This window comes from Dasypus novemcinctus, chromosome 25, assembly GCF_030445035.2.
Source record: "Dasypus novemcinctus isolate mDasNov1 chromosome 25, mDasNov1.1.hap2, whole genome shotgun sequence".
Lineage (NCBI taxonomy): Eukaryota > Metazoa > Chordata > Mammalia > Cingulata > Dasypodidae > Dasypus > Dasypus novemcinctus.
Window position 1 is genome coordinate 41,558,041 of NC_080697.1, and position 22,483 is coordinate 41,580,523.

Here is a 22,483-nt window from a genome sequence, read left to right on the forward strand (position 1 = left end):
TGCTGCATCAGCTCTCAATGTGTGCGGCGCCACAACTGGGCAGGCTGTGCCTTTTTTTCTCGCACAGGGTCCTCTCCTTGAGGGGCACACTCCTTGCACATTGGGCTTCCCTACGCGGGGGGCACCCCTGTGTGACGTGGCACTCCTTGTGCACATCAGCACTGCATGGGCCAGCTCACCACATGGGTCAAGAGGTTCTGGGTTTGAACCCCGGACCTCCCATGAGGTAGGTGGATGCTCTATCAGTTGAGCCAAATCCGCTTCCCTCATCTCAGTCTTCTTAGGTAACAGTTGGGCCTCATTGTTTGCCAGCGGACATCTGCCTTGGCTGGAATACCGCTAGGGACAAGTGTGTCTTTATCCTTTCTTTTTTTTTAATTTTATAATTAATTTAATGGCCAAAGTCACTTTCTCTATATATGACCAGGTGAATTGCTTTCTTGCCACTGTTGCCCTAATTTTCTTTTTCTTTTTTCAGTATGGAAATAGTTTTATTTTTAACCAGAAATATACTCACTCTATTAGTAAAACCCTATTTTATTTTTGTTATTAGTAACTTTTCATTCTCTTTATTTTTTATATATCTAGGTAGGAATATAGTAAGTTGATTTTCTTTTCAAATAAGCATTTTTGTTTTAATCACAATTTCCTTTTGTTGCACTACTTCTATACCCAAAATCAACGGGCGAGGGGCTCTTTTTTTTCTTTCTCCATTTTGCAATGAGAGTGGGGGCTCAGACCCCGCGTTCAATACCCTCAGCAATTCAGCCCCTCTTGTTTCTCCCTCCTGCTGAACAAAGTCCCTAAGCAGGCTTTGAATTTCTAGTCTGGCAAAATTTCTGGTTTAGGTTTCAGTCTCACGCCCACCGGGGGTCGTTTGACCGTGTAGGTCATTGCCAGAGAAATGCGGGGACTGGAGAGCGAAGGTCCTCCTGCCACCCCTCTCTCCCCGGTGTCCCGCCCATCCCTGCAGGGGCTGGAATCCGCAACGAGGGCGGGAGCCTCTCTGACCCATGGGAGGTGCAATCCCCTTGGACAAGGTCTGGCGGGCACAGCTCAGGCAGGACGCCCGATGGGGGGCTCCCATCTCAGCGAGTCTTTGCCCCCCTGCGCAGCCCACCATGGCAGACCTGGGAACAGCCCCTCCTGTATTTTATGAGGGCCCCTAGAGCTTCGCAGAACAATTGCCAATTAACTTTTTCCTGATTCGCTCTGGTCTCATGCAGTCCTGTGCTCCTTTTGGGGGGGGGGGGTGCAGCAGGGACCCGCTGTCCCCCCTTCCGCACTACTATCAAGGCAGGTGGCTGCTTTAAGAGGCAGGCCCCTGGGCCCTGCGTCGATGGGCAACGTAGGGCGGGTAACCCGGGCGGCACAGGACAGACACAAAGGGGCAGCCCAAAGCAGCGCCAAGAACCAGCAAGCAGGGGAGCCGCGCCACGTGGCGCCACCCGCCCGGGACAGCTCGTGAGTATGCCAACAGCTCGGCAAAGGTATGCCCGCCCGGCCGCTGGGTCAGAGGCAAATCACCCTGCTGGCTGCACCCATTGTTTTCCAGTTTCTGTGGGTGATGAGGCGCAAACAAAGAGAGCCAGCCAGGACTGCAGGAAAGGGCAGCTTTGCTCCATCAAAGAGCCTGGAGGAGGAGAGGGGAGGGCGGCGGAGGGGGCCGGGGTTTACCTACCCTAAGCTCCTGCAAGGGTCCTTGGGCGAGTGGGAGGGAGAGCCCCCTATGGGTCCTGGGCTCTTGCCTTTATTGTGACCCCGAGGGGAGGAGTAGAGCTTTCTCCTCGATACCAAGGACCAGAAGTTTCAAACTATATGGCACAAAAGGCAGGAGCAGCAAGGGATGTTTGGAGAAGCCGGGGGCAGCTTCTTAACATCCACGCCTTACGGAGATTCAGGCCTTGCTTGTAAATCAGGTGGCGCACAAAAGGGCAGTGGGGCGTTCTGGAGAAAAAGTGGCAGGAGCCACTGGGAGAAGCTAGGAACGGCTCCTGTCATTCAGGCGTTAGGGCGTGCATGCCTGGCTAGCTCAGGGCAGGGCTAGGGGGTGTTCCCTCGAAAGCTGACTTCACGACCAGGCAAGAACAGCGAGGCACCAAATATGATATCTTTTCTGCCATCGCAGCAATGTGGTCACAAATTCCTTTGTCAGATCTCTGCAATTCTCTACTGTGTTTTCGCATGAATCAAGGCTGATTTGCACATGTTTCTATTGTTCTGACATGCTAATTCACTGCTACATATAACAGCATTCCCATCCCAAATATATGGGTAGATTTTCATTAACATGGCTACATAGATCACTTCTACACCAACAATTTACATTGCAAAATGTCAATTTACAATACCTTTATAAGGTTTTCCGCAGGAGCAAAAAAGTCATCTGTTGCAAATAAAATCTAGACAAAGAAAGAAGTAAAGATAAAATAACCATAAATTAAAAACCATTTTATTTCATTCCCTAGTGAAACATTACGTGATGCAGTAAAAAGAAAACGTGAAATTGCCCAGGGGAAGAGAAACAATATGCAATTAAGCCACGATGCTTTTTAAATGTTTAGATTTCATTGCTTGCCTCCTCCTTAATCTTTTCTTTCCGCCCTTTTTTTCTTAATCCCCTTTACCATCTGGAAGCAAAGTGCTAACTTCTTACACTTGGGAAGCCAATAAACCAACTTTCTTCTTTTCACAAACCAGACATCAGGCCTGTGACTCTTTCACCAACACAGTAGTGATTTTTAAAAAATAAAAAATAATTTTTAAAAACCACACAGGATCCGACCTGTGATTTGATGAGCTCAGTGTTCTCTCTTCAAAACTCTCACCAAAGGATGCCCTCTAGGTAGGTTGCCCTGGTAATTTATTGACCAAAGCAGGGCACTATTTGGAGTGAGGTGGGGTCCTTCTAATTGCACACTAATAAATCACGTAGAAACCCGGACTTTTTTGGGCAGAACGGCGTGTTGGTCTCCCTGCCTAATCTGGGACACAGCGGCCCTGCAGTTGGGAAGGGATTACACTAGGTTGCCTCCTGACTTCAGCCCAAAAAGCCCAAAAGATGCTCTAGCCATTTTACCAGCTGCCAGTCGTTTGTGTGGCAGAGTGTGGGGGTTGACCTGCACCCTGAAAATTTGGCAAGACAAAGGACAGGTGAGTGGCCCTATTGGCATCACCCCCCTGCTCCAGATCCTCCACTGCTCCTCAGCAGAAAGCCTGGGGGCTTTTCCTACCTCTCCAGCTGCATCCTCATTCTCCCCCCCCCAAACACATGCTGTTTTCCAGATACACTAAACCAACCCACTAGAACGTATCATGTACCTCTCCACCCTGAGCCCTTATCCTCTGTCCAAAATGCCTCTCTCTGCTCTTTGCTTTGCTAGCCCCCTCCCCTGCTTTAAGACTTCCTGAGCATCACTTTATCTTTCCTGACTCCTCCCCACCACCCAGCTCCAGGATCCCAGGCCCACCCTAGGCTGGAGTAGATCACAGCCCTGAACGGGACTTTCCAGTTGCCTTCCTTGCAGACTGTGAGCTTCGTGCAGGCAGGCACTGGGCCTCTTCCTTCTGTACCACCTTTTGCCTAGTGCCTGGCCCATGAGACACAAGGCAGGTGTCCCTGGGCAATGGGAAGTCACTGAAGTTCTCAGCCTGGAAGGGCAAGGGCAAAGCTATACTTTGGGATCACTTAGAGAGTGATTTCAAAGAAATCATGAAGAAACAGGGCAATAACCAAAACAAAAAGTAATGGGAACCTAAAGCAAGGGAGGGCAGATTTCAGAGACACTGAAGAGGAGGAAGCTGTGGGACTTGACAAAGTCTGGGTGTGACAAACAAGAGGCATCCGAGGTTTTTAGCTGGATGACCAGGCAATTAGTAGTTCCTTTAAGAGAAAGACAGCCGAGAACACAGCAGGTTTGGAATGGAAGAGGAGGAGTTAAGTCTCAGACGTGTTTGTGATGGCACCAGGAATCTGTAGGTAGGAATACTCAGCGGGCAGTGGAATCAGAGAAGAGATGGTAGAAAGAAAGGTCAGGACTGGAAGAAAAGATGTGGGAATCACATTATTGGAGCCTTAAGGGAATGTGGCTCAACTGATAGGGCGTCCGCCTACCATATGGGAGGTCCAGAGTTCAAACCCAGGACCTCCTGACCCATGTGGTGAGCTGGCCCATGCACACTGCTGATGTGTGCAAGGAGTGCCGTGCCATGCAGGGGTGCCCCCGCATAGGGCAGCCCCATGTGCAAGGAGTAGGCCCTGCAAGGAGAGCCGCCCTGCATGACAAAAGCGCAGCCCACCCAGGAGTGGTGCCACACACACAGAGAGCTGACACAGCAAGATGACACAAGAGACACAGATTTCCGGTGCCGCCTGACAAGAATACAAGCGGACACAAAAGAACACACAGCAAATGGACACAGAGAGCAGACAGTCAGGAGGGAGGGAGGCATGGGAAGGGGAGAGAAATAAATTTTTCAAATCTAAAAAAAAAAAAATGGATCTGTTTGCCAAAGGAGAGCATATAGAAAGAAAGGGCAGAGACCACAACTTCAAAAAAATGCATATAAGTATATGTGTGTTTATATACACAGATATATAAATATACACTTATATGCATGCATATCTACATGTGCACACACTCACATTCACAGCGGGTGCTAAGAGAGGAGAGGAAAGAGACTGTAGACAAGCAACCAGAGACATCGGGGAGAACCACACGACTACAGAGTCTTTTAAAGAGAGCAGACAACTAAGACAATTGCCATCAACAATACAAGTAAAATTACTATGACCACCACTAGCCAAACGAACCATGTGATAACAAAGTAGCCTACCCTACACTTGCTTAGTCTAGCATGGTATGATGCCCAATGCAGATTTCATAACTTAGAATATTTATCACTTATTTGGTTTCTGCCTATTGGAAAGGCTTTTAATGCTCTGACCATTCGTTTTCTCATTACGTAATTAACATCACCACCTTTGGAGGTTATTTTTGTAATGATTAAATGAGATTAAAAAATACTGAGCACAATGCACTGTGCATAGTTAAAATGGTAGCCTTTCAATTGTCCTTCAGGACAATTCCCAAAACTGCCCCCCTATTACACCTGTTTTTCCCTCTCCCTACCCTCAGAACCTCCAGTGGCCACTGCCTCCTCATCAGTGATATTAAAAGTATGTTGACTTGCAAAACAGTCATACAGATGTGTACAAAAATACATTTTTAAAAAATAGTATGGGTTGGGGGAAAAATAAACCAAATGTAAGATAAGGAATATAGTTGGTAGTAATATTCTGATGGTGCTCTTGTACAGTTTGTAACAAATGTTTCACACCGATGCAAAGAGTTGGTGGAGACGTGATGCATGAGACCCCTGTGTGATGTTATGCAGGTTTATTTTGTAAGTTCACACTCTTTACTATACACTTATTGTTTATGTGTGTTCATGTATGAATGATCTACTAAAATTTAAAAAAAAATTTTTAAGTACATTGAATTCAATAAGTATGTGCTAGTTTGGACAGTAGGACCACAGTCTTGAACGAGACCCCTTACTGCACGGGTGCCAGGCTAGGCCTGCTGTGAAGCATCAAGTCCAGCAGTTCTCAAAGCGCAGACCCCAGGAACTGGTTAGGAAAGCAGACTCCTGGACTCCGCCCCAGACTTGCTGAATCGAAATGACTCAGCGATCTAACACCTTCTCCAGGTGATTCTCACACCACACGAAAGTTGGAGAACCACTGATCTATGCTGTAAAAATACACAAGGAGAAAGAGCGAGTTGTTTTCATAGGTGCAAAATGTCTTCTAAACAAAAAAGAGAAGCCTAAGGCATTGCTGTCCTTGTTGAGAATCGTCACTAAGTTTGGGGGAAATGCGCTTTGGAAGTCTGTTGAGAGATTGGCTCCCGCAGGCAGCCCGTTCCTTCAGCCTCATTCTTGCTCTTCTAATTCTGTCTACTGCAGAGGTTAGTTGAATCGTTAGCCTGAGCACATTAACAACTTCTTCTTGCTAAATCGAAACCCACTTACCTTTCCTCCTACAGACTCAGATGCCATGTCGCTCAGCTGGGAGAAGTCCGGGGCCCTAACCAGGCTGCCTTCCGTAGGATGGTGGGCCATGCTTCCTAGCAAAAGGAAAAGCAGGTTGGGGTCGCCCTTCAGATGCAAAAGCGTGACCGTGACCTTGTGAGTGACCGAGGTCCTCTGTTAAGCTCTGAAAGCCGAAGTTTTGAGATGTTCAAAGGTCAGACAAAAACATATGTATTTTCAGCGAGGTGTTGTAAATGCCCTCCCAACACAATGATCTTTTCTGGTTGGATTAAAAGGTAATTTGCATAAATATGCTGAAATTCAGGAAGGAATTCCACCTCCACACAATGCAAAGTTTCGTTTTATTGTTAAAAGGGAAAAATTATTTTATTTGAGAAAAGAATAATATAGATGTTAAGTAGTCTTTGAATCCATTCATAGAACACTTATTGAGCAACTAAATATCAGGCCCTGCCTAGAAATGGGGCTGCAGAGAGCACAGCCCTCCAGCTGCTGGAGGGAAACAGACTGGCCCGCAGACTCATTCACCCATACCCTAGTACTAGCAGAGACTGAGGAGCCAGGTAATCATATAATCAGTGGGAGCTACAAAGTAACTTAAGCCAACTCCTCAACCAAAATAAGGGTATTTTTGAAGGTGAGAAAACAGACTCTGAGAAATGTAGAGAGGACTGTGATGGTTAGGCTATTGTGTCAGCCCGGCCAGGTAATTGTGCCCAGCTGTTTGGTCAAGCAAGCACCGGGCTAACTGTAATACAAGGGCATTTATGGACTTTACTGCAGTGGTAAATCATAGATAGCTGGTTATAATTACATCAATCAGGGAGATTGCCATCAGCAACAATTCATGCTTAACCCAATTAGTTGAATGCCTTAAAAGGAGAAGTGATTCCAGCATTTGAGAGAGAATTTCCCAGCTCGTCTTGGGACAGCCAACATCTCCCAGAACTCATCAAGAACCTTCACTGGACTTTCATTGCAGCCCCTGGTTGCAGCCTGTCTGTGGAACCTGGACTTGTGCATCCCCATGACTGCATGAGAGGCTCTTATAGAATCACATACTATTGACAGATATCTCTTGTTGATTCTGTTTCCCTAGAGAATCTTGACTAATACAAGGCCCAAAGAGGCAGTGAATTTCAGGAAGAGCTAGAACTGGCCTCAAAATTATCCAACTTCTCAGCCAATGGACAGCCTTTTGTTGTTACCCTGCATAGAAAAATCAGACTATATCTAAGATTTTTATGTAAGTAGAGTGTGATGGTTAGGCTAACAGGTCAACACAGTCAGGTAATTGTGCCCAGGTGTGTGGTCAAGCAAGCACTGGGTTAATTGTAATGAGGGCATTTCATGGACTTTAAAAATCAGTGAGTTGATTACATGGATGGCTGGTTATATCTACAATCAATTAAGGAAATTGACATCAGCAATGAGCTACATCTCATCCAATCAGTTGAAAGCCTTAAAAGGGGAAGTGATTTCAGTATTCAGAGAAAGAATTCCCATTTCTACTTTAGACAGCCAGTGTCTCCTGGGAACTCATCAGGAACTTTCATCAGAGCCCCTGGTTTGCAGCCTTCCCTGTGCATCCCCACAGTTGCATGAGAGAATTTTATGAAATCTCATACTATTTATGGATATCTCTGTCAGTTCTGTTTCCCTAGAAAACTAATACAAAGTTATACAAATTTCATTCATTGATTTGTACGAAGTACTGGATTGTATTGTTAAACTAAAACCAGTCATACACCATTCCTCGTGGAGCTTATAGTTCATCAGCAAACATTAATTGACATTAAATTGTTACAATCAAGAAGCATTCAATGAAGAATAATTATAGGATGCTACAGTGGCACATAATAGGGACCTAAACTGTTTGAGGGATCAGAGAAGACTTCCTTGAGAAACTGGCTTTTAAGAAAGAACCCCACTGCTGCTCTGTGGGACTTAAGTGGGACCACCCTGGCCTGGGCTCTGGGACTAGGCTGGGACTCAAAGCCTGACCATTTGGCACACACCGGTTCCCTAGTAAGCAACTGGACCAGGAAGGGGCCCTTTGTGTCCATCTCAGCCAGTGAGAATCAGGAGTTTGGATGGATTGACAGAGAATGAGAAAGCCTTCTTTCTGTGGAGTTGACAGAGGCTGGGACATGGGCTCAGGGTGGTCGGCAGGTGACCACAGTTCAAGCTCAAGGGACAAGACAACAACAAGGGGCAAAGGTGGAGGAGCTGGTGGATAAAGATGCTAAGCCACGTGCAGGCCTGGGGACCCAATAGCCACTGAGATACCAGTCCTGCTGATGGGAGGGGGGGGTGCCAGAAACTGCCGGGGCATCAGGAGGGGTCTTCAAAGGAGGGAATTGAGCTGTTTCCCCTCAAAAGATGTTCAAGTCCTAATTCCCCAGCCCCAAGGATGGGACCCTCTTTGGAAATAGCATCTTTGAAGATGTCATTTGTTAAAATGATGCTAGACTGGATGAGGGTGAGCCTTGCATCCAATATGACTGGTGTCCTTATAAGAAGGGGAAATCTGGCCACAGACCAATGGAGAAACCAGCCTTGTGATCTTGTGATGGAGGTGGAGATGAAGCTGTGCGGCCACAAGCCAAGGAACATCATCGACTGCTGGCAAGTCACCGCCGGAATCCTGCAGACCACCAAGGGAGCCCGGCCCTGCTCAACCTTGATCTCAGACTTCTGGCCCCCAGAACTGTGAGACAGTTGTTTTAAATCACTGAGTCCATGGGACTTTTGTTTCAGCAGCCCCAGCAAAGTAATACAGTCAGCTTGAAGCACAAAAAAAAAAAGAAAGAAAGCATCTAAAGGATGAGTAGGAGCCAGGAAGCTAAGGAGGTGGGGGCAGGAGGCAGGGGGGCAGAAACGTGGAAGAGTCTTTTCTTTGGAGCAAAGGAAACTACATGTGCAAAGGCTGAATGGAGAGTGAGGAAGTTCCTAAGGAGGCAGAGGGGGGAAAGAAAAGTATAAGATGAGAGAAAGAAGGTGTCCAAGGGGTCAGAGGTGCACAAGGCCCCAAGGCATTTTGAAGTCATTGACGAGTTGAAGAAAGTAAAGGCACGATTCAATTTGCATTCTCAACGCTTTCTCTGGCTATCAAACTGACTTGGTAACTGGTTGGTGAGAGATGGGAGGTGAAGGATAATGGGGAGGAAGAGTCAGGGATGACCCCCACGTCCTGATTGGAGCAACCAGAGACTGGTTGCCCCCTTCATGTATCGGAGAATGCAAAAGGATAAGCGAGTTTGAGTGGTTTGAGAGGTTTCAGCTTGAGACATGCTGTGTTTAATGTGCCGCTGAGACATAAAAGGAGAAGCTGAGTGGGTTATAGACTATACAGTTTTGGAGTTTAAGGGAGGGCTCTAAGCTGAAAATATAATTTGGAAGTTGTCAACATGAAGTTCATTCCATCTGGGGACACTACTGAGAACAGCCAAAGACGGAATATAGAAGGCAGAAGGCCTTTGACAGTACCAGAAATTCAGTCCATTTCAATGCAACAAAGTTTTCGAAGAGGACCTACTATGTACCAGGCATAATTCTAGCACTTGGACCATATCCTTGAACAAAAAGGACAAAGAACTCTGCCCTCATTGCTCTTACTCAAGGCAGGGGATGGGATGGAGGGAGATAGACAATAAACAATAAATATAATCATTCCAGGTGTCAGATGAGAATAAATGCCATGGGAAAAAAGATGAGTAGAATAGGCTGCGGGGCATCAGATGTGACAGGAGGGAAGGGGGTGGGTTGAATTTTAAATAGTCATCAGCATGGGCTCACTCACGTGACACTGGATAAAAGACTCAAAAGAGGTGAGGGAGTGAGCTGTGCGGAAGAGCACTGCAGGGGTTCATTGGTGCCTGGCGTGTTTGAAGACGGTGAGGCCAGTGTGGCTGTAGTGAAGTGAGTGAGATGAGAATAGGAGTGGGTGAGGAGAGACCAGTTCAGAAAGGGCCTTAGAGGCATGGAAGGAGTATGGCTTTTACCCTGAGTGAAGATCAGCAATCTTCAGTGATCAGATGGAGGAGGGTTGGCAAAGAGGCTGAAAATAAGTAGGAAGAAATCCAAAGGTAACATCATGAGAGCCAAAGACAAGAGGAGAAGGTCAAACTTGTTGAATGAAGAGAAATCAAAATGAAATTGAGGGAGCAGATGTGGCTCAAGCAATTGAGCACCCACCTCCCACACGGGAGATCCTGGTTCAGTTCCCTATGCCTCCTAAAGAAGACAAAAAAACAATGAGTGGACAATGAATAGACAATGAGGAAACAATGAGCAAAAGCAAATGATCAGGGAGCAGATGTGGCTCAAGTAGTTGAGTGCCCACCTTCCACAAGGAGGTCCCACGTTCAGTTCCTGGTGCCTCCTAAAGAAAAAAGAAGCAAGCAGAAAATGAGCAAAAATGAGGAGACAACAAATGCAAACAATAAACAAAGACAACAAGCAAAAACATCCGGGGGGAGAAAAAAGATTTCATTTTTTTTAAATTAAATTGAAAAGTAACCATTGGATATAGCAACACTCTTCACTGATCTAAACAGAAAACAGTTCTCTCGAGCAGTGAGTGGAACACCATGCAAACTGGAGTACCCAGTGGATCACCACACACATACACACACACAGAGCAAACTGGCAAAGGTGATTCTTTCTATGTCATGGGGTGCTGGGTGGTATTTATTTTCTTCTTTTATTCACTCTCTTTCAAATTTTCTAAAATGAATTTGTTATACTTGGTCATCAAGAGAGAAACAAAAACATGACAACACGTTGTTTTTGTTCGTGTACAAAGCCCCTTAATCTTTTGTCAGCTTCAATTACCATCCTCATGCCAAAGACCCCCACAATCCCACCTCCAGCTCAGGCCACCCTTCTGAGTTCCCATCTATCCATCTGAGCCCATCAGCAGTCTAATACCCAGGATAACTCTGTAAGACAGATGGTGTCCTCATGCAACACAGATGAGGAAATTGAGAATCAGAGTTTGAGAAGCTTTCCCAAGATTTCATTCTTAGTCAATGGCTGAAAAGGTTACTAAAACCCAAGCCTGTGTGACTCCACAAACCCTACTTTTTCTCCAGGACATGATTCCATGCATATCTCTTGAGACCCTTCTATGTGAGGGCACTCCACGAGGTGCTGTTGGAAATTCAAAGATGCAACTCTTGCCTTCAAGAGGAGCTTGTGATCTAATGGAACAAACATAGAAGAGTAGGATAGTAACAATAGTAATGGTAATTGTCACCACTTCAATAGACTCCTGCTATGTACTAGGCATCATGCTAAAAGTTTTACACGCATTTCCTGTATTTCTCACAACAACATAAAAGGTAAGCACAGAGTTATGTTCCCATTTCTAGGATAGGTAAACTAAGTTTCAAGGAGACCATTGGCTCTACACACTGATGCCCACATCTGTTGGACTCCAAAGCTGTTGCCCTTTCTGATGCTGCTGTATTCTAACAACAAATTCTTGGGTGATAACTTATAAATTCAGCACATAATGGAGAAGATCAGACACAAAAGGCACTTCAGAGACCAAACTCTATCTGGACCAAAAGGAGAAGAAAAGGCATGGCCAGTAATATAGACTGTGCCACTCCAAATGCCCTTATTCTGCCGCCATAGCCTCCATGATCAGCCATCAGAGAAAATGGACTAGTAAAAGCAAACTCTTGTGCCCAGTACCCCGTCAGTTAAATTTATCTTGTGAATTTGGTAACTTATCTGCTTTACACATAAGGCAACCTTCCCTCCAAAATTGCCCCAAATAATTCATTTCACCTGCTGTCCCTACTGATAGTGTCCCCATTATGCTCAAATGTGTCCCAGTTTGGCCAATTCATCCTATGGGCTCATGTTTATATAGTAATTTCTGCAGATGATTAATGAGGGGTCAAAACAGTCAACTCCTGTCTCCTTGTACAAGGAAGTGTAATGAAGGATCCCAGCCTGGAGACCTGAGGCTGTCACCATCATGTAAGCCTACCACAATAAACATTTGTCTTTTGGCCATTTACAATTCTTTCACACCACCAAAACATAACAAAGACAGCATCTCTGGTTTTACCAAGGTAAATAAATAACAATTTATTTCAATATGTTTAGTGAAGAAAGACTGAATAAAACTCTAGCCCTCCTTCTATCTTTAACAACAGTTTAAGAAGACCTCTACTTTTTCAGACTACCTCCAGGAAGTGACTGCCATAGGGGAAACATCAGACCAAGAAATGGGACATAAGAATCCTGAAAAGATATTTAGGCAAGAAATACCTTAGCACTTCTGTTCGACCATGATGGTGATTTAAGACACTAGCATGCGCCATTCCCCCACAAAACCTTTGAACAATCAGCAAAAATTGACAGAGCCATCTTCTTCAAAACACTGGAAACCAGGGTTTCAGTGACTTGGCAAGTGCCTAATCAAGAAAAAGCAGACTGAAATATGGTAGGTAAAGCCTGTGGTGCCGCTGCCTACTGCTCCCCACCCCCTCCCCAGCATGGCGTGGAACCAGGTTGCACTCCATTGCGGGCCCCTCACCCTGTTGCGAAGGGAGCAGAAGAACGCCTGTGTGCATACTGGGCTGACTGTATATCAGTGCCAGTTGATCTGGTGGAAGCCTCAAAGTCTGAACCAGAAAACTCGTTTTGGCCTCTCCCTCCAAGAATGTCTCAGAAATGCAAAGCAGCAGCTTGCAGACAGCTAAAGCAGTATAAGAAACAAGTCCAAGTGCCTGGAGCAAAGGACTGCCTGCATTAACTCATAAAACAGGACCCACAGGAGTGGGTCAGAGTCTACTTCAAAGGGAGTAGAGGGAACATACCAACTCCAGCAAGCTGTAAACATGGTAATTCCTATGGCCACCAGCAAGCACAAGCTCAGGAAAAGAAGCAGGCTCCACAGATCCTTGCCGGCTCAGATAAGACAGAGAGGACCATATACTTCACATTCACCCCAGCCTGATCTTCTTGATAGAAGATACAAGTAGATTGACAGTGAAAGGATGGAAAAAACTAAATACCATGCAAATAATAACCAAAGAAACCTGGGGTACCTATACTGACAGCAAATGAAATAATCAAAAACTAACTGTTATTGTGGGTAAAGAAGGTCACTATCTATAGATATAGGAGTCAATTCAACAAAAAGACAAAACAAGTATAAATATATATACATCTAATGGCAAAGCCCCAAAACACATGATGGAAATATTGACAGATTTGAAGGGAAAAATAGTTCTCCATTAATATTATGGCACTTCAATATACTACTTTCAATAATGTATAGAACATTTAGACAGAAGATCGATAAGAAAATAGAAGACTTGAATGATACTCTAAACCAACCAGAACCTAACAGACATATATAGAACACTTTACCCAACAGCAGCAGGATACTCATTCTTCTCTACTGCATGTGGGTCATTTCTCCAGAAGACATGATATATTAGGTCACAGAACAAGTATCAATAAATTAAAATATATTGAAATCATACAACATTTCTTCTCCAACCATAATGGAATGAAGCTAGACATCAATAATGGAGAACTGAAAAATTCACAAATATGTGGAAATTAAATGCTCAAACAACCCATAGGTCAAAGAAGAAATCACAAGGAAAATTAGGAACTATCTTGAGGCTAATGAAAGTGAAAACACAATATGCCAAAACATATGGCATACAGCAAAAGCAGTGCAGAGAAGGAAATTTATAGCTATAAATGCTTCCATTAAAAAAGAGGATCTCAAATCAGAGATTTAACCTCATAATGAAGGATCTAGAAAAAGAAGAGCAAACTAATTCAAAGCAAATAGAGGAAAATAGCTAGAGGACAGGCTGAAACAGCCTAGAAAATGATCTAGCATTTAGGATATCAGGCAAAGGCTGGACACCGCCCAGAGGAGAGAGGGACAAAGGAGGGAAATCATGATGACAGAACTGTGAGTTGAAAGGAGTGGCTGCAACTGATGGCACCATCCCCTACACTTCAAAGACACTTCAGAATTCTCTGGACTCTGGCCTGCGGCTACAGCCAAAGGGTACTCCAGGGATCTACCACCCCAGGAAAGGGGAGAGAGAGCGACACAGCTTAAGGCTGACTCAGCTTCCGACCCATGGATTTGGTCTGCTGTGCCCCAGGAGCCCTTCCAGGCCAGGTGGGGCCACACTGCAGTTTGCCCTGGGATCCTGCAAAGGACTGGAGAAATCCAACCCTCCCAGTCTCCCTCTTTTCTAGCTGGGACTGATTTGAGGATGCCCCAGGAAGGGGAGAGAGAGGGATGCAGCCTAAGGCTGACTCAGCTTTTAACTCACAGATTTGGTCTGCTTTGTCCCAGGAGTCCTTCCAGGCTGGGTGGGGCCAGCCATTGTTTGCCTTGGGAGCTGGCAAGGGTCTAAAGGAAGTGGAAATATTTCTGACCCAGGAAAAGGGAGGTGGCTGAAAGAGAAGACTGAAGAGAAAGTCTGAATTAAAAGACTACTAGCCTCTGGATCTATCACATTGATCTGGTCTGTTTTGCAACAAATACACTCCAACCAGGTATTGAACTGAGTGTTACCAAAGACTGCCATCTGCTGGCAGACTAAGGAAGTGCATGTGAGAAAATTAAAAAGTAGGAGAGGCTTTTTCCGGACTCTATAGCCTTCCTCTCCAAGGCCCTAAGAAGTGAGTCTACAACAAATTACTGGGTCAAGTGCCCAGTTTTAATTAACCAGCAGTACAATCCTAACAATCCAGATGTATTAGTCAGCCAAAGTGGTGCTGATGCAAAATACCAGAAATCTGCTGGGTGTTACAAAGGGTATTTATTTGGGGTAGAAGCTTACAGATACCAGGCCATAAAGCATAAGTTACTTCCTTACCAAAGTCTATTTGGAGCAAGGTGGATGCTGACATCTGTTAGGGTTCAGGTTTCCTGGGTTCCTACATTCCTAGGGCTCGCTCTTCTCTGGATTCAAGATTCCTTTCTTCCTGGGGCTGACTTCTCTTTCCTCTGTGAGCTTACTTCCTGGAGCTCCCACTTAAGTCTTCAACATCAAACGCCAACATCAGAAACCCTCGCATCAAAAGCTTGAACTCTGTCCTTTGCCATGCCTTTTTATCTGTGAGTCCCCACCCACCAAGGGGTGGGGCTCAACGCCTTAATGACATGACCCAATTAAAGCCCTAATCATAACTCAATCATGCCCAGGTACAGATCAGATTACAAACATAATCCAATATTTCTTTTTGGAATTCATCAATTACATCAAACTCCTCACCAGGTCAAGCCAAGAATCAAAGAGCAGTGGTAACGTGTGGAGCTGGCCCATGCACAGTGCTGATGTATGCAAGGAGTGCCATGCCACACAGGGGTGTCCCCCGCGTAGGGGAGCCCCACGTGCAAGGAGTGCTCCCCGTAAGGAGAGCTGCCCAGCGTGAAAGAAAAGTGCAGCCTGCCCAAGAATGGCACCATGCACACGGAGAGCTGACACAACAAGAAGACACAACAAAAAGATACACAGATTCCTGGTGCCACTGATAAGGATAGAAGCAGTCACAGAAGAACACAGTGAATGGACACAGAGAGGAGACAACTGTGGGGGAGGAAGGGGAGAGAAATAAAATAAATAAATAAAATCTTTAAAATAAAAAAAAAAGAGCCGTGGTAATACACAGCCTCTTGCCACTAAATCCCTACAAAAGAGAATTAAATTGAGCATCTGAGTAACCTATATCTTAATCAGATGCCTAGCCATCAGCAAAAAAATAACAATCCACACTAAGAAAATAGAAGTCATGGCCCAAGAAAAGGAATATATCAAGGCCCTAGAAGAGATAAAGAATTTGAGAGAACTAATTGATGAGATGCACACAAATTTCCAAAATCAAATTAATGAGTTGAAAGACAACATTTAACCAAATATAAAGGTGAGTATAAAATATTCACAAACAAACAGAAACCAAGAGAGTTTGCAAAAAAGAATCCACATTTGCAGGAAATATCAAAGGAAGACTTAGAACCAGAAAGAAAAAGACAGGAAAGACAGGCTTGGAGGAGAGTAGACAAGAAAGAAGAGCAGAAAGGATAACCAAAAGAGTAAAAAATAGACAAAAATATGGTATGACATATGAAAAACAAAGAATAAAATGGAGGAAATAAATAGTGCATTTATAATAATATCATCAAATGTGAATAGATTAAACTCCCCAATCAAAAGATACAGGTTGACAGAGTGGGTAGAAAACATGAGCCATCCATATGCTGCTTACAGGAAATTCACTTTAGACCCAGGGATACAAACCAGCTGAAAGTGAAAGGTTGGAAAAAAATACTCCATGCAAATAGTAACCAGAAAAGAGCAGGGGCAGCTGTACTAACATCAGATAAAACAGACTTTAAATCCAAACATTTATAAGAAATACAGAAGGCCATTATATATTAATAAAAGGGACAATCCGGGAAACGGACTTTGGCCCAGTGGTTAGGGCGTCCGTCTACCATATGGGAGGTCCGCGGTTCAAACCCCGGGCCTCCTTGACCCGTGTGGAGCTGGCCATGCGCAGCGCTGATGCGCGCAAGGAGTGCCGTGCCACGCAAGGGTGTCCCCCGCGTGGGGGAGCCCCACGCGCAAGGAGTGCACCCGTGAGGAAAGCCGCCCAGCGTGAAAAGAAAGAGCAGCCTGCCCAGGAATGGCGCCGCCCACACTTCCCGTGCCGCTGACGACAACAGAAGCGGACAAAGAAACAAAGACGCAGCAAATAGACACCAAGAACAGACAACCGGGGGAGGGGGGGGAATTAAATAAATAAATAAATCTTTAAAAAATAAAAAAAAATAAAATAAAAGGGACAATCCACCAGGAAGAAAGAACAGTCATAAATATCTTTGTACCTAACCAAAATACATGAGACAAACTCTGGCAAAACTGAAGGGAGAAATAGACATCTCTACAATAATCATTGGAGAATTCAACACCCCACTCACATCATTAGAAAGAATAACTAGATAACAAGGAAACAGAGAACTTGAACAACATGGTAAATGAGTTAGACCTAACAGATATATACCACCGCATCCAAACTCAGCGGGTTATACATTCTTCTCAAGTGTCCATGGATCTTTCTCCAGGATAGACCACATGTTAAGGCACAATGCAACTCTCAATAAATATAAAAAGATTGAAATTATACAAAGCACCTTCTCAGATCATAATGGAAAGAAACTGATAATTAATAACAGACAGGAGAAAGTAAATTTACAAATATGTGGAAGCTGAACAACACACTCCTAAATAATTAGTGGGTCAAAGAAGAAATTGCAAGTGAAATCAGTAAATACATTAAGATAAATGAAAACAAGAACACAACTTACCAAAACTTATGGGATACAGTGAAGGCAGTATTGAGAGGGAAATTTATAGCCATAATGCCTATACTAAAGATAAGAAAGAGCTAAACTCAAAGATTTAACTGAAACACTGGAGAAACTAGAAAAAAAACAGCAAACCGGGAAACGGACTTGGCCCAGTGGTTAGGGCGTCCGTCTACCACATGGGAGATCCGCGGTTCAAACCCCAGGCCTCCTTGACCTGTGTGGAGCTGGCCTACACACAAAGAGTGCCCTGCCACGCAGGGGTGTCCCCGCATAGGGAAGTCCCACACACAAGGAGTATGTCCGGTAAGGAGAGCCAACAAGCGCAAAAGAAATTGCAGTCTGCCCAGGAATGGTGCTGCACACACAGAAAACTGACACAAGATGATGCAACAAAAGAAACAGATTCCCATACCACTAACAACAACAGAAGCAGACAAAGAAGATGACGCAGCAAAAAGACACAGAGAACACACAACCAGGGTGGGGGGGAATACATAAATAAATAAATAAATCTTTAAAAAAAAAAAAAAAAAAACAGCAAACCAACCCCAAAGCAAGCAGAAGGAAAGAAATAATAAAGATTAGAGCAGAAATAAATGAAATTGAGGAAAAAAAAAAAAACAGAGAAAATCAACAAAACCAAAAGCTGGTTCTTTGAGATCGATAAAATTGATGAACCCCTAGCTAGACTAACAAAGAAAAAAAAGAGAGAAGATGCAAATAAATATAAATAGAAATGAAAGGGGGTGAGTTACAACTGACCCCACAGAAATAAAAAGAATCACAAGAGGATATGAGAAACTGTATGCCAACAAACTAGACAACCTAGATAAAATGGACAAATTCCTAGAAATGCATAACCAACCTACACTGATGCTAGAAGAGATACGAGAACTTAACAAACCAATCACATTTAAGGAGATTGAATCCACCATCAAAAATCTCCTAGCAAAAAAAGTCCAGAACCAGATGACTTCACAGGTGAATTTTACCAAGCATTTTGAAAAGAATTAACACCAATCCTGTTTAAACTTATCCAAAAAATTAAAGAGGAGGGAAAATTACCCAACATATTTTATGAAGCCAACATCACTCAAATACCAAAGCCAGATAGATAAAGATACTACAAGAAAATTACAGACCAATCTCTCTAATGAACATAGATGCAAAAATTCTCAACAAAATACTTGCAAATAGAATCCAACAGCATATCAAAAGACTTATACACCACAATCAAGTGGGATTTATTCCTGGTATGGGTATACAAGGCTGGTTCAACATAAGAAAATTAAAAATTAAAAAATCAGTCAACAAAATATACCACATTAACAAACTGAAGGAAAAAAACACATGAGCATCTTAATCGACACAGAAAAGCATTCAACAAAATCCAGCATCCTGTTGATAAAAACACTTCAAAAGATAGGAATAGAAGGAAAATTCCTCAATATGATAAAAGGCATATATGAAAAACCCACAGCCAGCATCATACTAAATGGGGAAAGGTTGAAAGATTTCCCTCTAAGATCAGCAACAAGACAAGGATGCCCACTGTCACCATTGTTATTCAATATTATACAGAAGTTCTAGATAGGGCAATTAGGCAAGAAAAAAAATTAAAGGCATCCAAACAGGAAAAGAGGAAGTAAAACTTTCACTGTTTGCAGATAACATGATCCTGTACTTAGAAAATCCTGAAGTATCCACAACAAAGCTACTTGAGTGAATAAATGAGTTCAGCAAAGTGGCAGGATACAAGATCAACATGCAAAAAGCAGTCATGTTTTGTACACTAGTACTGAACAATCTGAGGAGAAAATGGAGGGAAATTCCATTTTCAATAGCAATGAAAAGACTCAAATACCGATAAGTTAATTTAACCAAAGACATACAGGACCTATATGCAGAAAACTACAAAACAATGCTAAAAGAAATCTAAAAAGACATAAACAAATGGAAAGACATTTTGTGTTCATGGATTGGAAGAATAAATATCATAAAGATGTCAGCCTTACTCAAACTGATTTATAGATTCAATGCAATACCAAACAAAATCCCAACAGCTCACTTTACAGAATTAGAAAAGGCAATTACCAAATTCATTTGGATGGGAAAGTGCACCTGAATAGCCAAAAACATTTTAAAAAGAAAGAGCAATGAGGGAGGTATTTCACTGCCTGACCTTGAAACATATTACAAAGCTACAGTGATCAAAACAGCATGATACTAGCATAAAAACAGACACTTCAATCAGTGGACTAGAACTGAGAAACCAGAAATAAACCCTCACCTATACAGTCAACTGATTTTTGACAAACCAACCAAATTAATGTTAACGGGACAAAACAGTCTCTTCAATAAATGGTGCTGGGACAACTGGCTATTTATAACCAACAGAATGAATGAGGACCCCTATCCTCACTCCCTATACAAGAATCAACTCAAAATGTATCAAAGACTAAATATAAAAGCCAGGACCATAAAACTACTAGAAGAAAATGTAGAGAAACATCTTCAAGACCTTGTAGTAGGTGGTGGTTTCGTTGGGTTACACCCAAAGCATGAGCAACAAAGGAAAAATTAGATAAATAGGACCTACTCAAAATTAAACACTTTTGCACCTCACAGGACTTTGTCAAAAGGGTGAAAAGGCAGCCAACTCAATTGGAGAAAATATTTGGAAATCATATATCTGATAAGGGATTAATATCCAGGATATATAAAGAGATGTTAAAACTCAACAATAAAAAGGCAAACAACCCAATTAAAAAATGAGCAAAAAACTTAAATAGGCATTTGTCCAAAGAAGAAATTCAAATGGCAAAAAAGAAAAACCATAAAGAAATGCTTAACATCACTCATGATTAGGGAAATGCAAATCAAAAGTACAATGAGATATCATTTCACATCTATCAGAATGGCCACTGTTAAAAAGAGAGAGAACTGCAAGTGTTGGAGAGGATGTGGAGAGATAGGAATTCTAGGAATTCCTCGAAGCACACAAACTACCTGCACTGACTCAGGAAGAAATAGATGAGCTTAACAATCCAATAACTAGAAAGAAATTGAATCAGTAATCAAAAACTTCCCAACAAAGAAAAGCCTGGGACCAGATGGCTTCACAGGGGAATTTTACCAAACATTTCAAGAAGAATTAACACCTACCCAGCTACAATTCTTCCAAAAAATTGAAAAGGTGGGAACACTCCCTAATTCATTTTACAAGGCCAACATCACCCTCATATCAAAGCCAGATAAAGAAAAGAAAATTAGGCGGCGGACTTGGCCCAGTGGTTAGGGCATCCGTCTACCACATGGGAGGTCCATGGTTCAAACCCTGGGCTTCCTTGACCCGTGTGGAGCTGGCCCATGCACAGTGCTGATGTGTGCAAGGAGTGCCCTGCCACGCAGGGGTGTCCCCCGCATAGGGGAGCCCCACATGCAAGGAGTGTGCCCCGTAAGGAGAGCTGCCCAGCACGAAAGAAAGTGCAGCCTGCCCAAGAATGGTGCCACACACATAGAGAGCTGACACAACAAGATGACGCAACAAAAAATAAGAAACACAGATTCCCATGCCGCTGACAACAACAGAAGTGGACAAAGAAGACACAGCAAATAGACACAGAGAACAGACAACTGGGGTGGGGGAGGGAGGGGAAGGGGGGAGGGGGGAGGAAGAGAAATAAATAAATAAATAAAAATCTTAAAAGACAAGAAAATTACCAACCAATATCCCTTATGAATATAAGTGCAAAGCTCCTCAACTAAATACCAGCAAACTTAGTCCAACAGCACATTAAAAGAATTTTACACCATAATCAAATGGGATTCATCCCAAGTATGCAATGGTGGTTGAACATAAGAAAATCAACTAATCTAATATACCACATAAACAGAACAAAGGAAAAAACCATGTGATCATCTCAATTGATGGGGGAAAAAAAAAAGAGCATTTGACTAAATCCAGCCCTCCTTCTTGATAAAAACCACCTAGAAAACTAGAAATACAAAGAAATTTCTTCAACATGATAAGCATCTATGAAAAACTCACCACTAACATCATACTCAATGCTGAAAGACTGAAAGCTTTCCCTCTAAGATCAGGAGCAGGTCAAGAATGCTCACTGCCACCGCTGTTATTCAACATTCTATTGAAAGTTCAAGCCAGAGCAAGTAGGCAAGAAAAAGAAATGAAAGCCATACAGAAGAGGTAAAAACTTTCCTTATTTGCAGATGACATGATCCTATATACAGAAAACCCTGAAAAATCCACAAAGCTACTAAAACCAATAAACAAATTTAGCAAAGTGATGAGGTACAAGAGAAACATGAAAAAAATCAGTATTATTTCTATACATTAGTAATGAACAATTTGAAGAGGAAATCAAGAAAAATATTCCACTTACAATAGCAACTAATAGAATAAAATATCTAGGAATAAATTTAACTAAGGATGTAAAGGACTTGTACACAGAATACTAAAAAATATTGCTAGAAGAAATCAAAGTAGAGCTAAATAAGTAGAAAAACCTTCTGTGTTTATGGATTGGGAAACTAAATATTGTGAAGATATCAATTCTACCCAAAGCAATTTATAGATTCAACAATTAAAATTCTGACAGCCTTCTTTGAAGAAATATGAAAAACAATCATCAAATGTATATGGAAGGGTAAAGGAATTCAAATAGTGAAAACCATCTTGAAAAAGAAGAACAAAGTTGGAGGACTCACACTTCCCAATCTTAAAATGTATTACAAAGCCACAGTAATCAGAACAGCATGGTACTGGCATAGGAACAGATATATAGACCAATGGAAACAAACTGAGAGTTCAAAAATCAACCCTCACTTGTATGGCCAGCTAATTCTTGACAAGGGTGTCCAGTTCACTCAGTTGAGACATAGGAGTCTCTTCAAAAAAATGATGCTAGGAAAAATGGATGTCCATATGCATAAGAATGAAGGTAGACCCTTCTCTCATACCATGTGCAAATTTCAACTCAAAATGGATCAAAGACTTAAGTATAAGAACTATCAAACTCCTAGAAGAAA

At 43.0% G+C, this 22,483-nt stretch overlaps 1 protein-coding gene across 3 annotated transcripts in view; it reads right to left on the minus strand.

Moving 5' to 3' along the window:
* ALLC (allantoicase) overlaps nucleotides 1-22,483 on the minus strand; it is a 65,467-nt gene that overhangs the window by 26,008 nt on the left and 16,976 nt on the right. For 2 of the 3 annotated variants that reach the window (XM_058287932.1, XM_058287934.1), the window contains exons 2-3: nucleotides 6,037-6,131; nucleotides 2,352-2,402 (exon numbers count right to left, since the gene is read on the minus strand). In XM_058287932.1, coding sequence (XP_058143915.1) covers nucleotides 2,352-2,402; nucleotides 6,037-6,126 — 141 coding nt within the window. In that variant the 5' untranslated portion in view covers nucleotides 6,127-6,131. Of the gene's footprint in view, nucleotides 1-2,351; nucleotides 2,403-6,036; nucleotides 6,132-10,402; nucleotides 10,434-22,483 lie in introns of those variants that run through there. The other variant, XM_058287935.2, reaches the window with a different exon arrangement.